This window comes from Tachypleus tridentatus, chromosome 7 (assembly GCF_004210375.1).
Source record: "Tachypleus tridentatus isolate NWPU-2018 chromosome 7, ASM421037v1, whole genome shotgun sequence".
Classification (NCBI taxonomy): domain Eukaryota; kingdom Metazoa; phylum Arthropoda; class Merostomata; order Xiphosura; family Limulidae; genus Tachypleus; species Tachypleus tridentatus.
In genome coordinates this window covers 74,236,457-74,262,647 of record NC_134831.1, presented here as the reverse complement: position 1 = coordinate 74,262,647, position 26,191 = coordinate 74,236,457, and the positions used below count along the sequence as shown (strand labels likewise).

The following is a 26,191-nucleotide window of genomic DNA, read 5'->3' as shown; positions in this document are numbered from 1 at the left end:
TTAATTAAATTGCTTTAATTTTTTTTTTCCTTTTTATGAAGTTATTATATTAAATAATGGTTATTACAAATAATGATTTATATACAAAGTTTTAAGAATTTGCAAACAATATTGTCTTCTATCCTATCCAGAACTTTGTGAGATGTCTTATTAATGGTTCAAAACAAGCGAATTACGAATTGTTTTACTAAGTTCTGATAATTTTAAAATAATGAAACTAATAAAAAAGAAGAAAAAAAAATCTTAAGAAGATTTCTCTTCCATGGGAGCAGCACCTCCACCATCACATATCCATCACCAACAGGGTCCACCACAACCTGGACCTTTACCAATGCTTGGCCCTCCAGGAATGCCTCCACCACGAGGCATTCAAAGACCTCTACCACCTTGTCCAGGAGTTCCACCTCCAGGGCCACCTGCAAACATAAGAGTGGTGAGATTAAATTCACACTTCTTCCTAGGTATCAAGTATAAAAAAGTTTTTTTTTTATTTGAAAGATGCTATTGTATTATTTTAACATTTTAGAGATTATACTCTGATATATTTGCTATGATTGAATGAACTAAAATTATTCATATGTCAATTTCTTGAATCTTTTTAAAGCTGTTGAAGAATGCAAATATTTGAGTATATGTGTTACATTATTCAGATCCCTGATTTAGTAATGTTATCCTTTGTGAAATTACATGAAAAATAGTAACTTTAACAGCAAATACAAGCTTTTTCGAAATCTCTAGGAAACTGCGAGTACTGCATTATATGCATTTTTAGAGCTTTATATAGCTTGGTGTTTAGAGCATTAAGTTCACAATCTGTGGGTCATGTGTTTGAATTCTATCATTAAACATGTTTGCTCTTACATGTGTAGGGGTGTTATAATGTGATGATTAATCTCATTATTGTTGGAAAAAAAAATCCCCAAAATTAGAAGTGGGTATTTTTTGACGAGTTGCCTTCCCTCTCATCTATCATTTCTAAATTATGGATGGCTAGCACACGGAACCTTCAAATGTCTTTGTGCAAAATTCAACAAATAGACAGTTAATTTTTCAAGTAGATAGTATACTACATGTGAATAGAACAAACACTTAATATAACCAGCTGAGTGAAGATTTTTTTTGCTTATGATTTAGCCTCCTCCAAATGGTCTACCACCACATGGACTCAGAGGTCCTCTACCTCCTGATACTCGAGGACCACCACTACCACGGAATGAATGGGATAGACCTCCAGGTATAGAGCTTTTGATAACTCTTAAAGTGCTTATAGATGTTATTTTGTTACAAAACTGGATTTTTGAATATATTTCTAACCACCTATATGTATTTTAACTTTAATTTGATATTGTTCAAAACATCCCAATGTATTTTTAAACATCAAATTAACTTGATTTTTGTGATATCAGATCTTTGAAATGTCATGATCATTTAACAAAAGAGTTGTTTAAATTCTGGAAAAGAAATCATAGCATGGAAGGTGCAAACTATGTTGTCATTCAGTGTGAAAATAATCTCTTGGACATTTATTTCTCATGATTTCAAAATCTGACAACATAACTGGTATAACATACGTGTGTTATCCTTCTTAGCTTATTAAACATTTTAGACAATGTAAATATTGAATTTAACACTGAACTACAAAATTTTGTCTTGAGCTTAAAAACAACTTTGGAACAGTGAAGTTGATGTCTAATTTTAAGAACTTGTACTGAAATTGTGGCATTAGTTACATTATTGTACCTATATATTATAAGAGCAATATAAATAAGAAGTTACTGGTTGTAAATGAACAACTATACAAAAGAAACATTTTTGAAAATTTTAGTATATATTAAAATTGTTTCTGGGGATTCATAAACAAGGATTTTAGAAAATTTAGGTTTTGAAGATAATTAATGTACTTTATGTTTATAGAAATGTTAGGTTTTGAAGATCACTTGGGTGTGAGGTCTTACAAGTTATGGAAATATGGTTTGAAGGCTGTTGAGATTGACAAAAAGTTTGTGGTTGTGATATCATTAGAGCTGTGAGGTAAAAGAGCCATGGAAATGTTAAATTTGAAGGATAACTAAGGTGTTTATCCTGGTAGAGTTAGGGCAGGAGCCAAAATATCTAGATTAGTAAAGTTGCATTATGTATTAATTATTATGTGGTATAGAATCTTTGTTGCAATATAGTTTACATTAATTCTACACAAAATTATTTTGTAGAAGTAGTAATGTATCTGTTGACTTCAGTGAGACAAGCACAGTTATGAACTTTCTGATCTTCATTTGTTCCAGGGGACAAGCAGATTCAAAACTGTTTGTTTGATTAGAAATTCTTGAAAATAGTTATTGATGTTTCTGTTCTCTGTAAATTATAAAAACTTTAAAATTTTGCATATTTTGGGCTTACAAGTTTTAATATCTAGCAGATATATAGGAAGTTTTGAGTTTCAACATTATTAATAATAAAATCTAGTGCTAGTGAAGGTAAAACTTGTGCTACCAAGGTTTTGGAAGAAATCTTTAAACATGGTAACTTTCAATAAAAATGGGCATCTCATACCCTTGCAGCATCAAGACAGTCTCTACCAGTTGTCCATGTATAGCACTCATGTGACCATTATTACCCCAACAGTCAAGAAATTGCACATAGATATTTTAAATCAATGCCACTAGCTATATTCAGTCATACTTCAGTATTTTTGTGCTGGAAAAAAGTACAAAAAGACGTGTGAAATATGGAACAATTATAACAGTAAGATCTGTTCCCCATCATTGAACATTTGGAAAATAATTTTAAATGTGGAGACTAAAACAGTCATGTTTTTTTTTGCATTTGGTCAAGGATTTCAAGCTAACAAACCATTGAACTACAAAATATGGAATAGAATAATCTATTTGCTGTACATTCATTACCAACAGTTCTGTGCCATCTCTGACAGCAGGCCCATTCTGGACTATTTAAGCTTTTTGTTACCACCAAATTATATTTGAGAATTTAGTTGGACAGTTCAAATGGATAGATTGAGAAATCTACTGCAAACTACAATAAGAAAGTATCATGGAAGGCATGGCTCAGCTAAAATCATTTTGCATGAGTTTAAAAGTATCAGCTTTAATGCCATCGACTCTTTTGCGATGGGGTTTTTATAATGTACATGAGTTCATCTACACACTTGCACACATTAAATGTTTGCACTATAACATTTGATAGAGAATGTGCATCTTCACAAAATGTGATAGGTAATTTAGTAAAGAGTACAAGTATTTTCTGTACAAAATATCTGATTTGTTTATGAAAGTATCGAGTCTGTTTCATTACTAGTTTGAGTGTAAAGTGATTTCATGTTATGATTAAAAAAGACTATTCTGTGTCCTACAAATCTCAAATATTTTATTTATCTCTTAAAAACTCCTAATTACATGTTCAGTATTTGTTTTCAGTAAGACTTCATATTTTGTTATTTTCTATACTCTAACTATGTGGGGTCTGTCACTTGACCAGCCTCATAACCATCATAAAAAAAAAGGGGGGAATAAATATAAATTATGATTCTATGTGCTTGAATTACTACACATTATAATATGAAAATACAAATGTTTAATCTAAGTTGTTTGTATTGATGTAGTGCATGTGCACTCACATTATGTATCCAATAATATAAAACTGACCTTTAGTCTTCCCTGTTTTTGCTGTGTTTTAGTGGACTAGTAATTTGTAATATACAGTTACATTTCAATTATATATTATTACTATTTAGAAATAAATTATTAAACTTGTTTTTCTTAAAATAATTAACAATATAAATCAAGAATAAAAGCAAACAAGTATTTCTTCTCATTATGACTTTTGAACTTGATTGCTGCTGGATGTAAGTTGCTAATCCTCTTAAAATTTTGCATGTGAAGGATATCAAACAAAAAATTGTTTGTTTTATATGTACAGATGAATAACTAAAAAAATCATAAATAATTATACTGATACCATAGGATTCCAATTTAATTTATTAAGCTTAGTAACTAAAATTTATTTAGATAAAAAAAATATGAAACTTTGAGCAAGCTAAAGAAACAACCTACTTTCTTGAAATCTTGGTTTGAAAGAACATTGTAGCCTTTTCTCACATTAATATGGGTGAGAAAACCACTAGGGGGACATTCTAAACTGTTGATTGGTTATTCACATATCATATATTGAAGTAGGTGCACGTAAGGGACCATTTCCAAAAATGAAGACTTGAACTTAACCCACCATGTTTGGTTTGGTACATAAGCAATATCTCAGAGAAATAAAAATATATGAGGTTCTTATTTTGTATTATAGCTTGTTAATGTTAGTAATTTGAGTTCATAATTTGTGCAGAACTATAGATATAGTATTCTAATATTACCAACATCAAATTTTGAACATTGTTGTATTCAATGAACCATGTGACTCACTAAAATTTGTAATTAGATGTGTTCTTTTAATATTCACTTTTAAATTAAAAAATTTAACTCATATGTAACATTGAAGTTTGAATTATAATCTACAATTGGATTTGAAATTTATTAACATAAGTTCATGAAATAGTAGCTCAATAAGATTTTGAATTCATCTCTACAAATCAAATGATATGGTCTTTGACCTGTGACCTGTCCCAAAAGGGTTAAGTAACCTTCCAACTGAAAGCCATATGAACTGTTGCACATTATGAGCTGCTTTTTTCAACTGATTTTGAATGATTAATCAGAAGTATCCAGAGCAAAGTTTGATAATAGGATGTGGAGAAAAGAAGAAACCTTAGCCAAACTTGTAGAAAGTCTGGAGAGGCTTACCGAATTAATTATCATACCCTAACTCTCTTCTTGAAGTGATGGATATTTTTGGATCATGACCAATGTGTAAATGCCATAATAAATGGAAGATATGTAAATTTTGCTGAAAAAAATTTTGTGTGCATATTTAAAAGATAATCTGAAGTTGATAGTGGATCTAGAGTCTTTTAGTCATGGATAAATAAAGACATTATCTTAGTTACAGGATCATCAGACCAAGTAGTATGAAACATCATTCAGTGATGATAGTTTACAATAACTAAAACAGTTAGTTAGATGTCTAGTTACACAGAATGGAAGAAATGAGCCACAAGACAATACATGTTTCAAGTGTAAGTTAAATTAACTTTATTATTAGGAATTGTAAGCAAAAGTTAGTATCAAATAAAACTCCTCCCAAAGGATATTTAACAAGAGGAATTGTTAAAGATGTAGGAAACCTGACCATTATTTGAAACTATGAAGAATCAACAGCTGTTAATATATAAAAAAACAACAAAGGGCTAAGTGGATACCAAGAAACAGAAATCAGCTGGACCTACAGGTCAAAGTTTGGCTGAAAGTACCCAATCTGCCCTAAATGAGATAAAAAGCTCAATACTTAGAAAAGTATCTACAATTTCACAGGTTTATTGTTAGACAGCTTTGCAGCATTTTGATTGTCACTGTTTCTACAACTATGGTAGTTGGATCTGATTTGACAATAAAAGATGGAAAATTTTCACAGCAACAATGCAAAAAGGTGGAATGATGCTAACAGCAAATGAATATTAAGTTCCAGCAAGAAGGAAGTATAAAGTTACCCTTACATAGAAGGTTTCACCTTGTGATATATGGATGATCAACATTGAGAAAGAATGCATATTGAGAAAAGGCTTCATGCTGCAACACAGATGCAAGATTAGGCTAGCTTCAAATAGCTTATATTCTGTAATCAGGATATCTGTGTGCATTACATGAAAATAACTATAATAAAGATATTCTTTTCTGTAACAAAAAGGAAAACAGTCATTGTACCACCAAAAATTGAATTACTCATATCAGGACTTGTTAAAAAACAAATTTACATCTAGTGACTTGACCATAATAGAATTAAATATTTTGGCATGTTTTGGTGGAGATTAATAATTAATTTTATGATTTGTTGTGTTCATGACCACAACAAATCATACATTAGAGTCTGATTTGGATAGGGCATTGCAAGGTATAAGGTTGTACAGGTGATTCTTCCACACCAAAGAACATTAGAACTTGTCACCTTTGAGGATAGATGTTGGAAGTTTGTTGTCAAATCTTTACAAAAGGACATCTTACTATCTCATAAGAGGTGTATGAACTGAGCTATGGATATCTTATATGTTATAAGTGTCAGAGATTATATAACTTGTTCACAGAATATCAAGATACCTCCTCCAATGGACTTCATGACTTTTGTTTAACAAGTAAAACATCCTGTAAAAATTGATGAGCACAATCAGTTGATTAGCTGTGAAATTTTATAAGTTTACTCGTGTGTTAATATTTCCATTGGAACATCATTTTTCAACTTAGTCATACAACTAACACTGGACGCACGTAATATGTTTCAATATAATTCACACTTTTATTATGGGTTCATTTAAAAGTGATAGACAATTTTGTTATTCAGATCTGAGATCCAGACAAAACCCTGTAGTAGCAGGTGTTGTTAACTGGCTGGCTGCATGTAGCCCATGTCTGCATGAGGTGTTATGCAGATTAAAATTTTATCTAACATTGGCTATTTTTGTTAGAAGTTTTCATATGTAAGCTTGTAATCAAAATGCCATACCTAAAGAGCCTCATAGTATTAAATGTTATTATTTCTATGTAGGGTATTTAAAATAAAAGAATTGCTTTAAAAAGTATGATTAATAAAATAGTTGTATGAGGGTAGGTTAGTATTTTGTTCTAGCTTCTTCAGTTCTTTCAATCTTAAATTCTATTACCCATCTTTGATTTTGTTTACATATGTGATATTTCAGAGCAATGGTCTATCACATTAGAAGGAAAAGTAAAATGGTAATTGATTTAGTAAAAGCTGCACTGTAAATGTAAACAATCTATGAAGAATTCTGATCAGTTATGTAAATCTTTGTCGTTGATTTTTTACTTGCAAAGCAGCTCATAAAACAGTCTTGACGAAACTCTTTTTACATGAAGTATCATAATTAAACCTTGCCAATCAACTAAAATACATCTTTTAAAAACAATTTTATTTCTCTAAATTTTATAATTGGTACCCTAATGTTTGATTAATTAACTAGATACTGTGTATATATCCTTAGCTGCACATGTATGCAGAAATTAAGACACGAAGGTGTTACACAAATTATGTTTCTTTATATAAACATTGATAGATGGGAAGCTTCTTTGTGGTATCTAATTTTTTACAAGATTAGTCCTTCAGCATGGTTTTGTTTCTGTACATGATGTATTTGCACAATTTTTGGTAAGTTCTTACCAGGGTCCCAGGCTCTCACTTTTTTTTCAGTGTATAATAGATAAAATTTAATAAACTCAAAAATAAGAAGTGAAAAAAGCATCTCAGTGTCAATGAAAACTTTTATTTACAATGTACACATCATGCTGTTTCCCTTATGAGTCATTGTCTGCAGTGCTTAACATTTTTATAAAATATCCATTTTTCATCTCCAGTCACTAACCTGTACAAAAAGAGGTGAGTTGTATTCGTGAGAGTGCAGAGAAGTGCAAATGTGCACTCTTGCTCTAAGGTTGGCTTGTGTCCAATTATGGGGGATCCATTTTCCAAGTTTTGACACCTTTCCAAACTGTTGCAGATGTGAGCTGTTGAATGAGTTGAATTAAGCTTCTGTGCTAGTTCTTCAACTGTTACAACACAATCTTCATCAAGTGAGGCTGGCAGCAAGTCACCATTAAACTCAACATGATGACCTAAACGTGACGCATCACTTAAGCTGTAGTCACCTGATCTGAACTCCTGAAACCACCTTCGACACTTTCTTTCATTGAGAGACTCCACACCATAAACACCTTGAATGTTTTGTGTAGTTTCTGCTGCACTATTGCTTTTTTTAAACTCATAAAGCATTATATGCCTAATGTGCTCCTCAGACACATCCATCTTCTTAAAGGTTTAGTTGATTAATGATCTGAAAAATGGAGTTGGGTTAGTTTCATTTATTTGTCTGAATATTTTTATACACATCTTACTACATATTTTAGTCATTAAAGCCTTCTACAAAAACAGAAAGTGCATCATCATTTCTGTCTTTGTGGAAGGCTTTAAAACTTAAAGTTTTTGAGTTAGATGAAGTAAGGCAAATAACAATAACTTTTACATTTTCTTTACTTTTATAATAATAAATACAGAATACACTTCAAAAACAAGAGATACAATACTTACTTTTCTTTTTGACTGCCAATAAAACTTAGCCCTACTTTTTTATACTAATTGTTCTAGTGCATTAAATAATTTTCACTTCATTACATAATGCACACCAAAGAACACAGAATAATAATAATATACAAAAAAGAAACTGTTCCTTAACTATCACATTTTTATGGCTTTCTAACTGTGTGACAGAAGTTATTAAAATTCAGCTAAGCTTATTGATGTGTTTCCCATGGAAACAGAGTTTGAACTGGAAGTAAAATAGACAATTCTCTGTATAGACAATAACACAATATAATACATCATTTGATAAAAAAAAAAACGTAATTAAAATTATTGGCAAGCTCTGATGACAACATTATGATGAGTAATTTACATCAAATTTTGTTCTTGTTTGAGAGGTGGTAAAATATTAGAAAAGAGGGAAGACAGGTAATTAGTTTTTTTTTGTAGAAGGAGAGATTGAGATTTTTTTTCATTTGATCATGAAACTAAGAACTTAAGTTTTAAGTAATACAAAACTTTGATATATTATCTATGTTTTGGTGCTGAGTTTATTTATATAAATCGACAGTAAAGTAGTCTAATTAAATTTTGAATACAACTCTATGAGAGGTCGTGACAAAGTTCTAAACAAAGTGCATGTGCTTGCCTAGCATATAGAATGTTTTGTAATGTGAATTGGGTGCCTTGGGGGACCAAATCTTGTGTGTCTTGGCAAATTCATTTGCATAAAGGACCTGGAATTTTGGTTAACTAGAACCCTTTCAGTGTATTATCAGTGTGTTTGATGTCTGACCATGTGTGAAAATATTGTTCTTTTTTTTTTTTTAAATAATCAATGGTAAAATATTTTCAGCCCAACTTTATTTATGAAATGAACTATAAAAGAGATGCTAATGAAATATCTTTACGTCACATCTATTAACTAGTAAAGGAAAAGGCGATGTTAGGTCAGCCTCGTGTTTTTTTATTTCCCTTTTAATTTTTATTCACCTCACTTTTGCATACCCAACACAGAACAACCGTTACCTCCAGGTGTTACTTCCATTCGACCACCACACCTTGGTCCAGCTGGTAAGTCCCTCCTATATTCTGTATTCAAGTAATTTATTGTTTGAAAAATTGTGTGTATACACAGCACGTACTGGATCATATGTTCTCTGTGAACAATCATTGTGTTACTTTATTGTTACTTTTAATTTTATAAGATCTTCTTCAGGAAATAATTTTAAAATTTACTTAAGATTAACCATTTGGCATACACAGCTGTCATCACCACAGTTATCTCTCTAGACTTGTTACATTTATTTTCAATATGCATTCAGCAATGAAAAGAGCAGTTCAGATGTGTTGTGATTCAAACCTTATTACTGGTAATTAGAATCCCAAAACGTATATGGTAATTGGAGGGTAAATTACAGTTTTTTTAACCATACTTTTATTAAGGTAAATGTGTAGAAATAAATTCTTCAAAAAACATGCTAAGTGTTCAGAATATTAATTTAGACTGCATAAGATTTATTTAAATCTTATCAGGAACATTTGTGTGATTGGGTGAGAACGAGAAGCATATTTTAGCTGATCAAAAATATTGTTAAAATTTTATTTAATCTTGTTTACTTGTGTGTTAATTTAAAAATGAGTTACTGAATATGAACCTAAATACCCACCATAAAAGAAAAATAATAGGAATTTGTATCGCATAATATTTGTGACAAGGTAAAATGCCATAATAAAATATAAATCATCTCCTCGGTTGATTGTTTGGAAGTTGGACATCTAATGATTGGAAATACAAGTACTGGCTCATTCACCCTGTGTTCATAAATGAACATTTGGTAAATGTTATTGTACGTTGTTGGAATATATGACTTTTCCATTCAACACTGGAGCAGATGCACACATACACACTGATTACTGGTAGTTTCACTTTTCATAATTGTACCATACCTGTATAATAGGGGTTGTAGTTTTTGAAGAGAGGGTACAGTACTTGTGTATATTTTTTAGACATTCAGTATAATATTATGGTGTTTTATGTTTTCATAATTAGGTAGATTTGAATTGATAAAGTTCTTGCATGATAATTAGATATTGGTCTTCTCTTGGTAATTTTTGATTTGTAGCCTTCATGACACTTAGATGTGTTGTAATTATTTATAATGGTGTTGGGTAATCTGCTTATTACAAAACTTTAAGAGGGACACACTTCAAATATGGGGGAAAACTCATAGGTTTCATAGAAGATCAACACATCTAGAACATGATCACCACAACCAATAAGAGATGGTTGACACTAATTTTGAGTGTTTAAAAGTTTAGTTCTTCTTGACCTTTCATCTGAAATAAGTTTTTGTTGTTGTTTTCTGTTTTTCTTTAAAGGGCAAATTTAGGGTCTGTCTGAAGCATGTTCTCATTGCATCAAAATGTAATAATATAAACAGTTGCAAGATAAGGCTGCTATCATGTGTGAAAATAATGACATTCCACAGAATTTATAGTTTAGTTTGCTCACTATATGCATTGCTGTTTGCAAAACTATAATTTTTCAGATTCTTCTATGAAATTGAGATGCATCTGATCCCATGTTCTTACAGTGAATGTAAACCTGTTAAATGCTGTAGGATGGAGTGAATATTATCTCTAAGAAGAATACTGCTGAAAATCTTATTTTCTATTAAATAAAGTTTTGACATTTATAGATAAACTGTTTTATGCCTTGTAGTAAGAGAGTGTATCTCACTGGATGTCTGGTAAACAAACTGTGTTTTAACCATCTGTACTCTGAATAAACATCCAGTGGTGTCAGGAAGTATCCAATCAAATGTGGAGCATTTATATTACAACAATAATGAGATATATTGAGTCAACAGAATTATGTCTGGACAAATGTGTTATCAGTTTTCAAGCAATTTTGCTTTCTGCTATAAATACTTGAAACACTTGGAGTCAGTTTCTAATACCTAGCACCTCAAATTTATCATTGGATGTTTGGGACAAGTTTTTCTTGTATATCTAACCTGATGAACATGTAATACCCTTTTCCTCACCTTCACAAAAATAATTCATTTTATTACTAGAAAAATTCTTCAGTAAGATTTCTAGAAATTTGCATAAAGTGTTGAAAAATTTATAATGGCAAAAGTTTATAATATGCACACAAATGCCGAAAAATGTGTGCTTGTAAACAACAAATCGAAACAATGTACATATATCTGTAGTTCACAAACCTTCTGCATACTACCAAACTTGTTTAAGGTATTTCAATAATATTATAAAAATACATGAAGGATCTTAGTAAGGTTTCATTGGTAGGTGTATAAAAATATATATAACACAAAAAAATTGCATAAAATAACTTTAAACTGATTTTGGTTTAGTTTATGTCAGCACTAATGTCAACCATTATTTTATCTGTTAGTCTGTGGAGTATATTACATGCTGCATTGTGAAATCCCAAAGGCTGAATATTGAAAACCATACAAATATGAATGAATATATATATATACACACAGCTCAGATTCCAAATGTGCTCTGTGCTATTCTTGACAACATTGTCCTGTCAATGGCATTGTGCTGATGAATATCCAGCATTTTGACTGAAAAGCCTATTGATATGAAGTGTTTTGTCCAAAAATAAAGTGGATTTATTAGAATTAGAAATAAATAGTTTTTCATAATATGTAATGGTTTTACTTAATAAATAGCCCACTTTCTTTTTTTATAGTTTTTTCTAGAACTTTTTTGGTGAAAGATGCAGAAAAAATGTTTTCTTAAAACAACAAAATTGAATTTGCATCTGAATATTTTGTGTGTATGTTAGTGTAATTCAAATAAAATTATTAATAATCACACACATTCAGTTTCTCTAACAACTGACAAAAGACAAAACCAAAAGTATTCACTGTTTCACTGTTTTTCAACTTATGAATCAGATGTATTTCAAAACACATTAGTATTGTTTTGCTGTTTTGCAAAATTAATCATAAAACGTGAATGTAATGTTAGCAAAACTCTAGATGTAAATGCATTTAAATTGTGCAAATATTTAGGTAATCATTACATTATTTCTTGCATCCTATGTGTATGTGAATCTCAGAATTACTGTTCTTTACTGTTTGCTGTTAAATAAAAGCAAAAATCTTAAATATTACATTCTACTTGTGTGTTTTGTGTGCAACTGAGATGGGGCAAATATATTTTTTATAAAATTTTATTATCGATGAACAAGAAATTTTTATTCAAAAATTTCATATTCTGAATGTTCTTTTGATTTTCATATAAGTAAAACATCCAAGTGCCTTCTCTCTCTCTTCTTTTTCTGATCTAATTGTGGTCCATAAATAGCTTTGAACACTTTAAATTCTGCAACTCCTTTCTGATTTACTAGTGGGATAAAATTGTATGAGATTACAAAACACACGGTAGGCTGATAAACCAATGATTATACATCTTGGATCACAGTTACTGATGAAAAACTGATCTGCAAGTAATAATATTTTATAATAGTGGTTTTTCATTAGTTTTATATTACAAATTATGATTATTTTCCAGTTACATTTAACTATGTTCTAATTATTTTTGGTTTTCTGTCTTACCAGGAATATGGAGGAGTGACATTGTTTGTTTATTCTTGAGAACTGATCTTAGCTGCTGCTTTAGTAACATTTTAAACCTGTGTGTGCAAACTTTACAAAAACCTAACTATCTAAACACTGGTTCCTTTTATTTCCATAGTGTCTCACCACCCACCAGGAATGCCACCTACAACTGCTCCTCCTCCACACAGGCCACCACCCCCTGGTATGTATTCTTTAACTGAATTGAAGGATATCTTTGTTCATGCAAACATATATTATTTGAATAACTTGTCTTTAACATTTCACTTTAAAATGAAACAGTTATTGGCTCTACAGCTTATTGTTTGTGCATAACTTTGGAAGGGAATGAAGAATTAAAAAATTTTATTGTAAGCACTGGTTTTATTTTCTAGGATATAAATTTTATATTTTCAGTACCCCTTCCAGGACATGGGATGCCTCCTACTATACCACCACCCTCAAGTCATCCTCCAGCACCACATGTCAATCCAGCCTTCTTTCCTTCACACAGCCAGCCCCAAGGCATACCATCTGGACCTCCTCCCTCATCTCAGCCTGGGGATATGTACAACCGACCTCCACCCAGTCAGTACCCAGATTATCGAGGACCTCCACTTGACAGGCAAGTTGTTACTATGTAAACTTATTGATGATAAAATTTTAAGGATAGCTGAATTTTGTGTATGTAGTTGTAAACTAAATAAATGAATAGTTTATAATAGTGATTTATTTCTACAAAAGGTGTTTCAAATTTTATATTTAAGTAAAAACAAAACATCGAATTAGCTTGCCTGGAGATGGTTTAGTCTGAAAATTCTAGAATATTTGTACAGAACAAGTACTATGATTGTAGAAATGAAATACACCATAAATGTGCTGTAAAGCAACCATGTTTATATCTTGTGTCCCAGAAGAAAGAGATTAAAGATCTGTGAATTATATGGTATATTTTTTTATGTAATTAATTTCCAAGTTTATCACTTTCTTGTTTTCTTAGTTTTAAGTCCTTTCATGCATGTAATATTCTCAAGATATTTGGTATTTTTAAATGTACAATGTTTGCTTTTTGAACTTTATTTATTTGGAGCATTTAAGTGTGTATGGATTTTCATTTATTATATTATTTGCAGAAAGCTAGGTGTCATTTGACATAAAATTGTAATGTATAAATTTTATAGTTAGCTGTGGATACTGTGTAATAAGTTGTTTTTAATTTTTAACATTCCCACAGACAAGATCATCAAACTGCACCTCTCAGTGAAGCAGAATTTGAAGAAATTATGAACAGAAATCGCACTGTCTCGAGCAGTGCAATTGCTAGAGCAGTGGCAGATGCTAGTGGAGGTTGGAAATAATTTTTAATGATAGTATATATGTTTGCAACGTGTAATTAATTTTCTGTTTTGGTAGTAATGATGAATAACACAACCACAAAAGTGACCATTAATATTTATTGAGCATTTCAAAATGCAAACAATTTCCAACTGTAAGTACAAAACAGTTATGAATGACACCATCAATATTGAATATAGTTATTTCATAAAACCATAAATAATAAAATTTAATTATGAATAGATGTATATTGTTATGAGCTCAAAGCTACTTAGGATAAATGAATGTAGTTTCATATTACAATTTGAAGTTATTCTAGAAAGACAAAAAGTATGACAAAGATTTAACTTCTTTGATGGTTACAAGGTTGGTCAAATTGACCAATCCCATTTTGAGATAGGATAGAAAAAATTTCAGATAAAATATAAAGTTTTACTAAACAAAAACTGAAATGTATTTAGAAGGATATAGGGAATTACACTAGGAAATTTGAGATTTTTGAGATGAAGAAAAGCATTTTTAATCTTAGCATGAATATTTTTTTACACATGAACTATTAAAAACAAGTACTCATTTTATTTATGGACAAATCTCTAGTTTATTACAAACACTTCAGTAAAATGTAAGATTCTTTGTATGTGAAAGACACAACTGTTAACTGAAAGACTGCCAAATTTTGTGAAGATGTACAAACTATATTGAAAGTTAGAAGTCTTAAATCTATAAAGACTTTAAACATGTAAAACGAGGTTATGTGATCAGTCAAATTGATCAAGCTCATGTTAAGATAGCTAAACATTTTAAGTATCTGATATTATGACCATTTTGTGTAAAATGGAATTTATACAAAACATATAAAATTGTGTATATGTATAACTAAATACTTTGAGATATTCACAGAAAAGAATAGTTTGAAATATCATTAAATGCTGTGTTGCTGAAGGTACATGAGTAAAATGAGTTCTCTTACATAAGGTTATAAAGTTTGTTTTGTTGCAGGGGAATATGCTAGTGCCATTGAGACCTTAGTGACAGCTATTTCATTGATCAAGCAGTCTAAGGTAGCTAACGATGACCGTTGTAAGATCCTGATAAGCTCTTTGCAGGACACTTTACACGGAGTGGAATCTAAGTCTTATGGATCACGGTAAGTACTTTAAAGAGTGAAAGAGTACCATTGGGGGTAACTTCAGTTATTGAAATTTTCATAGATTATTGCTGAAAAATATTAAATCATTGATGTTTGTATGTTTCTTAAAGCAATGGTCAGTTTTATTTATTACATCTTATCAAATTAAAAACGTTTTTTAGCAACAAAGATCGTCCAAGGTCGAGAGAAAGAGACCGCTCACACGAGAGATCCTCTCGCAGAGAGAAGTCAAGTCGCCGCGATCGCTCTCGAAGCAGGGAGAAAGAATATAGAGAAAGAAGTCGTGACCGTGATCGATACTATGAAGATCGGCACAGCAGAGACAAAGACAGAGATAGAGAACGTGAGCATAGAAGTAGCAAACATTAAACGTAAGTTCTCTGAGAAAGGTTATTTTATGGTGTAAGTTTTAAGTTTGACTTTAAGGAGAAAAGGGTTGTAAATATTTCTGTTTTTGCTTTTGACCTCAGATAATATTTCATAAGTCATAACAATATAAAAAAACAAAGATGTATACCATAGCCAGGACAAAATACTAAAAGCACATGGATATTCCTTTTTTCTTCTTACTTTCTCCTTAATAATATCCAGCAATCTTTGTAATTGTTAATATTTGCAGTTATACCTGCTTGTGACTAAACAGTTGACTGTCAGATGTATAGTACAGGAACTTAGCTCTCTCGTATCTTTTGATGGCTTTGAACAATTTGACCTTTCCAAAAGCTGTCACGTCGAACTCTTGAAGAAAACAAACAAACAAAGACAGAAACATAACAATTATCATTTAATTCCAAAATATGGTAACAAACTTTTACACTAGACAAGTTAATTTTAACAAGGTCTGATGTTAAAATTATAATGTGTATACTGTAAAAGTTTCTGTTATTGTAATTTGAATTAAAAATTCAGTTTGGTAAGCTCTTCACTAAACATTAATAACAGTTATTAAATTTAAAATTATTCTTAGAGCAACAAAATAATGTATTAAATTATTATAAGCTTCTGTCCCTGTGCAGTTAAAATATTACATATCTTATCATTATAAAGACATCACAATATTTATCTACCAGCTCATTTCTCATTGTTAATAAAGAAGTTATTGAATGCAAATTACCCCATAGACCTCCTTCTGGCATCTTATTCAATACTGGCTGAGCTGTCCTTTAGATTGTGGTAAATATAAACTGCTCATTTTCTTTTCCAGCATTGCCTTCTAGCTAAAGTGGAACTATCACTAGAGAAACTGTTTCTGTCACTGGGAGTGGAGAAGTTTGTCTCTCGCACGTCATGACTGTGATTCCTTCAAGTTAGGGGAGACATGGGCTGAAACTAAATCTGTAGGATATAGTTTAGCTAAAACTTTAATAAGTAATATAAATCTTATAAATGTTTATAGATTTTATTAATTTAGATTCAAGCCAACATGTTAAAATTCTGTGAAGTTCTGATGTAGTTTTGTATGTTCTATTTTAAAAGCAGAATGTTGTTGCCATTCATTTTGGTTTTTAAGACCCATAAGAAAATAAAATAGTAGCTATTTAAAGTTGTATACTTTTGAAGCACAGCATTGCAGAAATGTTCACAGAAGTCACAAATGTATTTTCTGCACTACTAATATTTGTATAAAATTTGATGTCATTTTGAAAACAGCTAAGAAAGTTAAAATTCATGTGGTTTATTTGCTGTTGCTGACATTATGTCCCACTACTTGTGTCAAGAAACATTGTCTGCAATCCTTTTGTAATTGCTTTTGTAGTGAGAAAAAAAAAGTTGACTAAGGAAATTGACTAGCTCAGTTTTTACCCATAAAATTGAAGATACAGACATACATTACTTTCTCTTTGGTAGTAAACATGATGATGGTGTGATAAACTCCTTTTGGAAAAATCCTCATTTATAAACATTTTTTTCCAAGACTTTATATAACTTGGAACTGAGTTAGTACTGTTTAATGCAATAAGAGTAAAAACTAAAGTTTTTTATATCAGTATTAGGTTTTATAAGTAGTATCTGAATATGTTAAGCTGCTTTAGGGATTATACATCTCAGATGTTTCAGGCCATGTCTCTCCATCCTACTGAAGTAGGGGCCTCTTTCTTGTGGTTGGATGATATAAAGTTTCTTTTTATAAATCTTGCATGAGAGAAAATAAGTTTTCCTGTAAAACATTAAACTATTAAGTATATTTTGATGAAATAACATTTCAAAAATGTTGCTATTCTATCAGTCTGAGTATCTGCAAGTAAATGTAGCACATTGTGCTTTGATCTTGGTATTTGCTAGAATAAGAGAGCATTATAAAGTTTGAACACTTCAAGAGTTGGAAGTGTGTTACACAATGAATATTTATCTCAAATTCGGGCTACTTGTTGCCTGTGATATTTACGTAGATGTGGATAAACTAATTATTTTGTAATTTATTATATTTGTATGTTTTTTTTTTATATGACACCTTGTGTAACAAATAGTATTTATACAAGCTACAAGCATGGGTAAACCTTGTGTGTGATAACTTCTACTTGGGAATGTGTTTTCACAGTTTTTATACTTGATATTGTTTTGAGGTTGAATAATAAAAGAAAAGTTATTTATTATTAAATGATTAGATTTTGTTTCAATGTTAACATTAAAAACTTTTTTTTGTATTTTCTATTAATTTGTAAAGTATATCTTGTCAAAAAACTTCTTGCTATTAAGAATTTTAATCTTATTTGTATTTGTTTCATGAGGAAGCATAGTGCTACGTATTAGTAAAATCGTAGAAGCTGTAGCTTGAATTTAAGGAGATCTGTATAAATTCGTAATGTGTAATTTTTGTTTTCGTAATTTTGTATAAATTTTGTACTTGTTTCTAGTAATGTATTTGTAAAAAGCTACCAAAGTGTGCATTATCTAAAAATAAATGTACTGATGGCATGGTTTAGTAACATTTTACTCCTCTGTATTTTAAATGTAAATGAATATTAAATCCACTGAAATAGCTATTAGAAATTTTGTGGCCATGTGGTTATGACCTAACCATTATGAACACACATCACACTTTTGATATACATACTTAACTGTCTCAGTGTATTTAAAAAAGAAAGTTGATTTGTAATTGTATTGAAATAGTCACAATACCACAGTGATAACTTTATACTGTGTTCCATTCTTGTAACAAAAGTTTCACTTTGAAGTACATATAAAGCTAGCATGCCAAAATGAATTCCACTGTCAGGAATAAATCTTATGGATATGTTGCATGTGTTGGATAGAATAGTTAAAAACAGCAACTGTAAACTAAATAATTCATCACATCTAAAATGTGCTTAAGTTTATTTATCAGTAACTTCAGATCAAAGTTATCTACTTGGATAATGCAGAACTAAATAGTAACTCAGTAATAACTAGCATAGCTAATTTAATTTGTAATTTTAAGTAGGAGAAAGTACTTCTATAAACCAAAAATTGTAATGGCTAGGATGCAGTTATTCATTGGTTAAGTACCCTTACTATTATTAGTATTTTTTTCTGCAATTCTTATGATGGTATGATAATAATAAACTAATAAATGAAAATATATTAAACATTTTAGCTGATACTGTTAATGAAAACACCATTAAATAATGGAATATAACTTACAAGACACATGAGAAGTAAGGGGGGGATAATAGACCGAAAATGCAGACTTGTTTAGGAGTAAATATGATTTGTGCAACATGCTAAAGATGTGTGTTTTGTTGTTTAATTTGCTACTGTAAAGGCTTTTACTGCTGTTTGTCTAATGTTTAATGTATTTGTATGGCAGTTTGTTTATAGTTTTAATTTATGAGAATTCCTTATTTCTACTGTCTAGATAATCATAAGTTTTTAATTCCATTTTTAAGTTAGTATACATAAAAATGAAGTTTAGATACACTTATCACCATTTTGTTTTATAGTGTAAGTAGTTTTATATTTCTCCCTATATTTGTGAAGAAAATATTCCATATTCTTAGAATTTATTGTAAATTTTTCAAAAATAGTATAGCAGGCTTGAATTGTGAATGAAGTATCGAAGTATACTTTTACATTACTTCAGTGAATGTAAATCTGTAATACAAACATGACTTGAAAATAACCTTTTAGATTATTTTAAAATTAAGGATTTTAGGAAAAACATTATTCTAGGATAGAATATAAAGATGATGGATTTAAATATGAAATCTTAGTTCTGTCAGTTAGGCCATACTTAAAACAAACAAACAAAAAAAAACTTTCTCCATGGACATTTCCAGTTAAATAATCTGAAGTGGCAAGTGATATTATTTTGCAAACATTACACACACACACACACACACACACAAGCACACACATATAAATAAATAAATTAAACAAAAAATGGTGCATTGACGGAAAGGATCCCAGGGTACAAGCTATAATGTGGGATTATAAAAGTACCCTAGGTTATGGAGGTGACTGGGGAATAGGACCCACATTACAGTGGGGATACGCTGATTATAATCCCACACTTTAGGTTGTACCCTGGAATCTTTGTAATTAGTGCAGTTTTTTAATTTAGTTTTCTTGTTTTTAAGTTATAACAAGCTAATATAATGAGTCAGAGATCTGGATTTGCTGTTTTTAAAGCAGTTCTTTGTGAATTTGCTTATTTAACTTCATTAAAATGTATTCATTTTTACTAAAATATATATATACACATATATACTGTATATATACAGAATAAGAAAAGTATTTTAGAAGTGTATTTGAACTACAGCCTTTTCTGAGTGCATGCAAGATTTAACTATGTGAAGAATATTTATAGACTCTCCAACAAATAAATAGGTTTCACTTGTACTTTATGTAACCATTCAAAAGCACTGTACACATCATGTTTTCAGAGAACACCATTCATTGACAAGGTGTTTACTGCTTATGTTTTTTCAAAGAACTCTGTCATGTTTTAGCATCAAGACCTTTGCTATGCGAATTATCATACAATGGCATTACAACAACACAAATTGTGGGTTAAGGCTGTTTATATAATCATTGTCTAAGACAGTGGCTCCCAAACTATTTTAGTCTGAAGCTCCCTTGATATGAATTAAAACTGTGAGGGCTCCTCCATCATATAAAATGAAAGTTATCAATTTAAAAAAAACAAAAAACCAATGAACTTTAATGATATCTGTGAAGTACTTCTGTTAAATTGTATGTTTGTAATTCAGTGGTGCCTTTTTTTTTTTATCAATTTGTATGTATCATAATTAGACCATTAGCAATTTGTTATGTTTGGGTTAAATTTGTAGACTGATGAGAAGTTAAATACACAGTTAATTTTATGTAAGGCTATATTTTTTTAATTTTAAAATACGAAGCATTCCTGTAATTTAATTAATTCAACATAGTATTTATATGGTTATTATTTATTTAGAATTAACATAATTCAGCATCTTTGTTTTGGACCCATTTTTGGTGGTCTTCAGAAAGAGTTTCACAGCTCCCACTGTTAGAAACTGTATAAACGTCCATCTAGTGATTTACCATAATGCAACATGGTTCAAAATATACAGAAGTGGCACTGTAGTATGAAGCTTCCATTGGACATACAAGTTATAGCTTGTGTTGCAGTGACATCACTATGGAGCTCATGATCATTTAGTAACTAGGACTGACTACATGTACAAGTATTGTTCTTGTAATATTACACAAGAATACTACCTTATAGCAAAAGCATAAATATGTGTATAGAAGATTGTATTGAATGCCACATGCCTGTGCAGAAGACTTGTAGCATTCCCCTGTTTCATCTGGCATTTGGTCTGGTAAGTAATGTCTCAAAAACTTCCATTTCTAAACGCAGGATTTTCTGTACAATATTGGCATTATGATTGGTCCGTTTCATCAGATGTAAAGCATATTGTATACTCATAGCATGTTTTGCATCAAAGTTCTGGAAACCAATTGAATTTTATTTTTTATTTTTATATCTTGACTTGCAGATTTACTTGCCAGTGATTCATCCAAGTACAAACAGATTGGATCAAGCATACCTTCAATCTTTTCAATAGCTGTAACGTCATGTATATCAAAGGGTGTGTCTTTCAATTTCATCCCACTGGATTAGATTGATACCATTGCAATCACTAATTCAGTGGATGCTTGTTTGAAACATGAGAATTTCTCAGCCAGATTTCTAACTACTGTGAGAGATTGTGTCATAGCATGTTTTTGTATTGTTTTTCCATGGTAGTAAGGCTTAGAGCTACATGTTGCATTGCTAGATTTAATATTGCTATGCATCCCTCTGCAAGATTCACTGAGCTATGATGTGGTGCAGTACTGAGAGTTACCAGCATATCAAAATCAAAGTATATGAATAGAGCTCTGACAGCAAGCTTCACAGTTTTTTATGTAATGTGATGATTGGGTCTACCATCTGTAAACTGAGTCAGGATTTCATCATATAATTTTATGCCATCATGGGATTTATATCTACAGAGTATCTTACAAAGTTTATTTGCATGTATAAGAGGTGTAAATAATTGAAACTATCCTTCATGGTCACGTGAACTTTTCCCTTAAAAAATAAGGTATTTTATATCCTTGTGAATATTTGTCACAAATGCAACTAAGGGGAAAAGTTCACCAATGTATAGATTGATTTGCAGCAGCATGTTTAGGACAAAACTTGGGAACAAGTATACACAGTTGTGAACCATGACTACTTGATATTGGCTCATTAACACAGTTTTGACAATTCATGATGTCAGATATTACAATGCTTTCAGTTGAATGTTCTTTTATCTCTTGGTAACAACTCTCATTCAGTATGCACCAGATGAGTAGTTTGACAAACATACTTTTGCTGCTTATATCTATCGCAGTCTTCAGGAACAGTTGCTGGCCCTCCCATGGAATGGATACAATTCCATTAACAGACATGGGTCCATAAATACAACCAGACTGTCAATCTCTTTGAGAAAATATGCAATATTGTTCACCTGATGTTGATTCCCTTTGTTGGTTTACAACAAAACCCTGGGAAAGCTATGATGCTCAGTTCTTGGTCAAATGGTATTTTCATGCTTGCTGCTACCTTTTGATCACTGTTTCATTGTGCATCTGGTCCTTTTATTCTTTGTACAGTAATTTAATGAAAACTATCAGTAATTTTTTTTTCCTCTAATGACCAAAATACAATCAGTAGAATCTTTTATAAAGTTTAAGATTGTTGTTCAATCATTCTTGAGATTCTATTCCTATTTATTTGAAATATATATTTGTAGCCTTTGTGTGTCGTTTCAAAAATTATTTATTTTTCTAGACATGCTGTTTAAGTTTATTTTTCAAAATTTAGGCCTAATTGTTTTCCTTATGAAAAAAAAACAACTTAAAAATCCTAAAAGCTTTGATTAAAGTTGAAATTAGGAATGTAGTAATATAAAACAAAGGAAATATATGGCATTGCTTTTTCTTTTGTCATTCTGACTTTTTAATCAAAATTACCAATCAATTTTTAAACTAAAAGAGATGGCCGATTTATTAATAAAAAAATCTTTCTCCTTTTTTGTTTTGGTAAGGGCATTATTAAATTTAAAGTTTTATTTTAATGTTGAATGAAACAAGAACACTTCATCACAGTAAGACTTTTGTTTTTTACCTACTCTTTTTGTATCATGCATAATTATTTCTTACAATGGTAAGAGTTACCAATAGAATATCAGTATATTACTGCTCAGGACAGTTTTTTAACATAAAATTTTGTTACAAGTTGGGTTTCTATTCTAGTCATAGTTGATAGGTCAGTGAAGTAAAAACTGAACTGTGATATCATAAAGCTTTTCACTTAACATACATGAAGAATTAAGTTTGTGTTTATTTAAGCTTATTTCACAGGATCTTAACATGCATGAAGAATTAAGTTTGTGTTTATTTAAGCTTATTTCACAGGATCTTAACATGCATGAAGAATTAAGTTTGTGTTTATTTAAGCTTATTTCACAGGATGTTTGTAAGGTTTTGTTACTGTTGTACCAAGTTATTAACCAGAATTGAGCATTCATATTTTTAATTGCAAGTGTGAATTGAACAGCATGATTTATTAAGCTGATTTGATAATGTTAAATTCTTTATCACTAAATGTGGATGAACTAGCAAAAGCTTAAACTGATACAAACTGCAATTCTCAGATAGCTATGATATGAAGTTTTATGTAGTTCTATGTTTTCATTACTTACCCAACCACTAAAAAGTTAAAGGAACTCTTGAATGTTAGAATGCTCCGATGGACAGTTTCAAACTGTTTAATTTTAAAAATATGTTAATAGAGATACAAGTATAAAAATATATTGATAATTTTAGCCATATTAATACCCTTGTCTGATTTAAAACTAGAATTTTGTATTGCTCTTTTTAGTTATTTCTGTTTTAAAACTAGAACTCTGTAATTAGTGAACTATAAAAATAAAGCAAAATATAAGTAAAAAGAGCTTTATGTAGTTAAAAATGGAAGAATAACAGAACATCCTCTTATGTTTCTCAAACTTCACATACAACAAATATTAGTTTGAAGAAAAGGATTTTAAGGTTATACACATTTGTTTATGAAAGAAGTTTTAACAATAAAAATAAATTATAAGACTAGTGTGTGTTTTCTCTAATAGACACATTTTAAATCCTCTACATCTTGGGTAAAGATATATCACAATTAAGGAACTGTTTAATTTCTATTTTAAACATCTGTACCTGGAGTTGTTTGGGCAAAACTTTGTAATGTCTTTTTAATAAAAGTTTTATCCACTTTTTTGATTTTATGCTTTGACAGGAAATTTGATATTTCATGATTACACAGTTCACAAAGCATGATTTTAACTGAAAGAAATGTGTTATTTTATGAGGAATGGCACATTAAGAACCTTTTGTTAGTTACGGAGAGTAGCTAGGTGCACCAGTCAGAGTGCATGACGTTGTTTAGTGTATTAATACTGTATCTTGCCATATCAATCAGAATTGTTGCAATACTGTGAAAAAATTGTGTCTAAAATACAAGAACATTGAAACTGATTGACATATGTAATTATTAGTGGTATTTGTAGGATGTTCTCTGTATTTGGTTTCTGGGGTGATTATATATGTAATGTTTAGTTATTTCTGTCATTTGTTTTGTAACTGTGTAATTGTCTATAAAAATATACAATTGGAAGAATAAAGGTTTATATATATATAAGGTTCAAAAGGTACAAATATATAACATTCAAACGGTATACACACACACACACACAGAGAAAAATATTCACACATTTTGAAATGTTATTGAATTCATAGGAAACATACCATGAATACAAAGTTTACAAGCCACTAATCTTGTGCTTCTAAATATACTTCTAACTTGACTTGATGCAAGTTTCTCTTTTAAAATATCATTAATTGGAAACTGTTTCTTGATAATTATCTTATCACTTCTTTTTACACTTAACTGCATTGAGTTACTGCACAAGTTTAGAAGTTTAAAATTATAAGGTATAGTTTTATGTAATATGGCTAGTCTTGAAGGTATTGTTGTAACTTAAAAATGTTTGTATTTGAGCTGATAATTTGAAAAAAACATTAATAAAATGTATTATTAGACTTAACGTGCAAACACCATTTATGGTATTACTGGGAGCATTTTAGCTTTTATTAATTTAGTGTGTTGTGAACTTTATCTGATAATCACGTCATTTTAAACATGGTGGTTTTTTTTATGTACATTACATTTCATATTAACTTTCATAATGTGTAGCAAAACAAAATGTCTGTTTTCAAATTTATGTCACAAAATGTTTTTCTGTTACAGATTAACTGATTTTTTTTTTTTACTTCAGTCGTAAAATAAGTATGAAATATTAGTGTTTTACTTGTGAAACAAGCCGTTAACATGTATGGTTTGTTCAGTTTCATGTTACAACTTACATTGATGCAATAAAGTTCAAATATCATGTATAAATACAAGAACACTGAAACTTGGTATAGACATCATTAGGATTTGTATTATATATATATAGTATTCTTTATATATAGATTACCTTGATTTTCTGATGTGTTAAATTGTTCTTGTGTGTGAACATAATAAGATGTGCCTTTACAGTTGCAGTAAGTTTCTGAAAAAATATTTATGTACCAATGTTTTTTTTCGTTTTTTTAAAGAAAATAATGTATATTTTTATTTTTTTTAAAGTTTTAGTTCTTTGGGTATAAAGTAGTGTATTTAGCTACTGAAAGCCATAACCTATGTCCTGTTATTAGTGGTCAGTGTACTAGTTGCTTTTCTTGTTGTGTATTTGACAATGCATGTATTATATTTGAACTGGTACATGTGATATACAATATATATATATAGTCTGTTAACCCTCCAAGAATGAAACTGGTAGACTTGACCAACCTTGGAACTGAAACTAAACACTATACAACTGTGAATACCACATATACTTTTTACAAAATATAGCAAACTTTAAGTAAACATGATAATCATTGTGCACCCACAACAAACAATATGGATGTTTTCATAAAACATTTCTATTAAAGATCTGCTTTCACATTTTTAAAATATTTATCAAGACAGTCTGAATTAAAGATAATTTCTATTTTAAGAATAAACAAAATTTGTTTTTTCATTTTAACTTTGCATAATCACTAGAACCTCTTAAATGAGCATCAGAAGTTTTGTTTGGTAACAATTTACAGTTTATCTTTTATTTGCTCTACTGTAATGTTAATTTAAGAGAAATATCACTGTACAATGAAATGAGAAGTTGAAATTGAAATAAAAATCACTAATATTCTGTGCTGCTACATGATTGATCAGAAAGTTCCAAATTACTTATAGTTTCAATTATTTTTTTTAACATCCAGTTTATTTTCATTTTTTGCTTTTATTGTTATACTTTGTATCATTGGAGTAATA

General features: G+C 30.1%; 1 protein-coding gene across 4 annotated transcripts in view; it reads left to right on the top strand.

Annotated features, from left to right (window-relative positions):
- Positions 1 to 26,191, top strand: part of LOC143255981 (uncharacterized) — a 50,443-nt gene that overhangs the window by 16,470 nt on the left and 7,782 nt on the right. Inside the window, exons 8-16 of one of the 4 annotated variants that reach the window (XM_076512487.1) lie at positions 273 to 433; positions 1,135 to 1,234; positions 9,220 to 9,276; positions 12,940 to 13,005; positions 13,218 to 13,425; positions 14,035 to 14,147; positions 15,135 to 15,282; positions 15,447 to 15,656; positions 16,490 to 18,276. In XM_076512487.1, the coding sequence (XP_076368602.1) occupies positions 273 to 433; positions 1,135 to 1,234; positions 9,220 to 9,276; positions 12,940 to 13,005; positions 13,218 to 13,425; positions 14,035 to 14,147; positions 15,135 to 15,282; positions 15,447 to 15,654 (1,061 nt within the window). In that variant the 3' untranslated portion in view covers positions 15,655 to 15,656; positions 16,490 to 18,276. Of the gene's footprint in view, positions 1 to 272; positions 434 to 1,134; positions 1,235 to 9,219; positions 9,277 to 12,939; positions 13,006 to 13,217; positions 13,426 to 14,034; positions 14,148 to 15,134; positions 15,283 to 15,446; positions 15,657 to 16,489; positions 18,277 to 26,191 lie in introns of those variants that run through there. The other 3 variants (XM_076512486.1, XM_076512489.1, XM_076512488.1) reach the window with 3 other exon arrangements.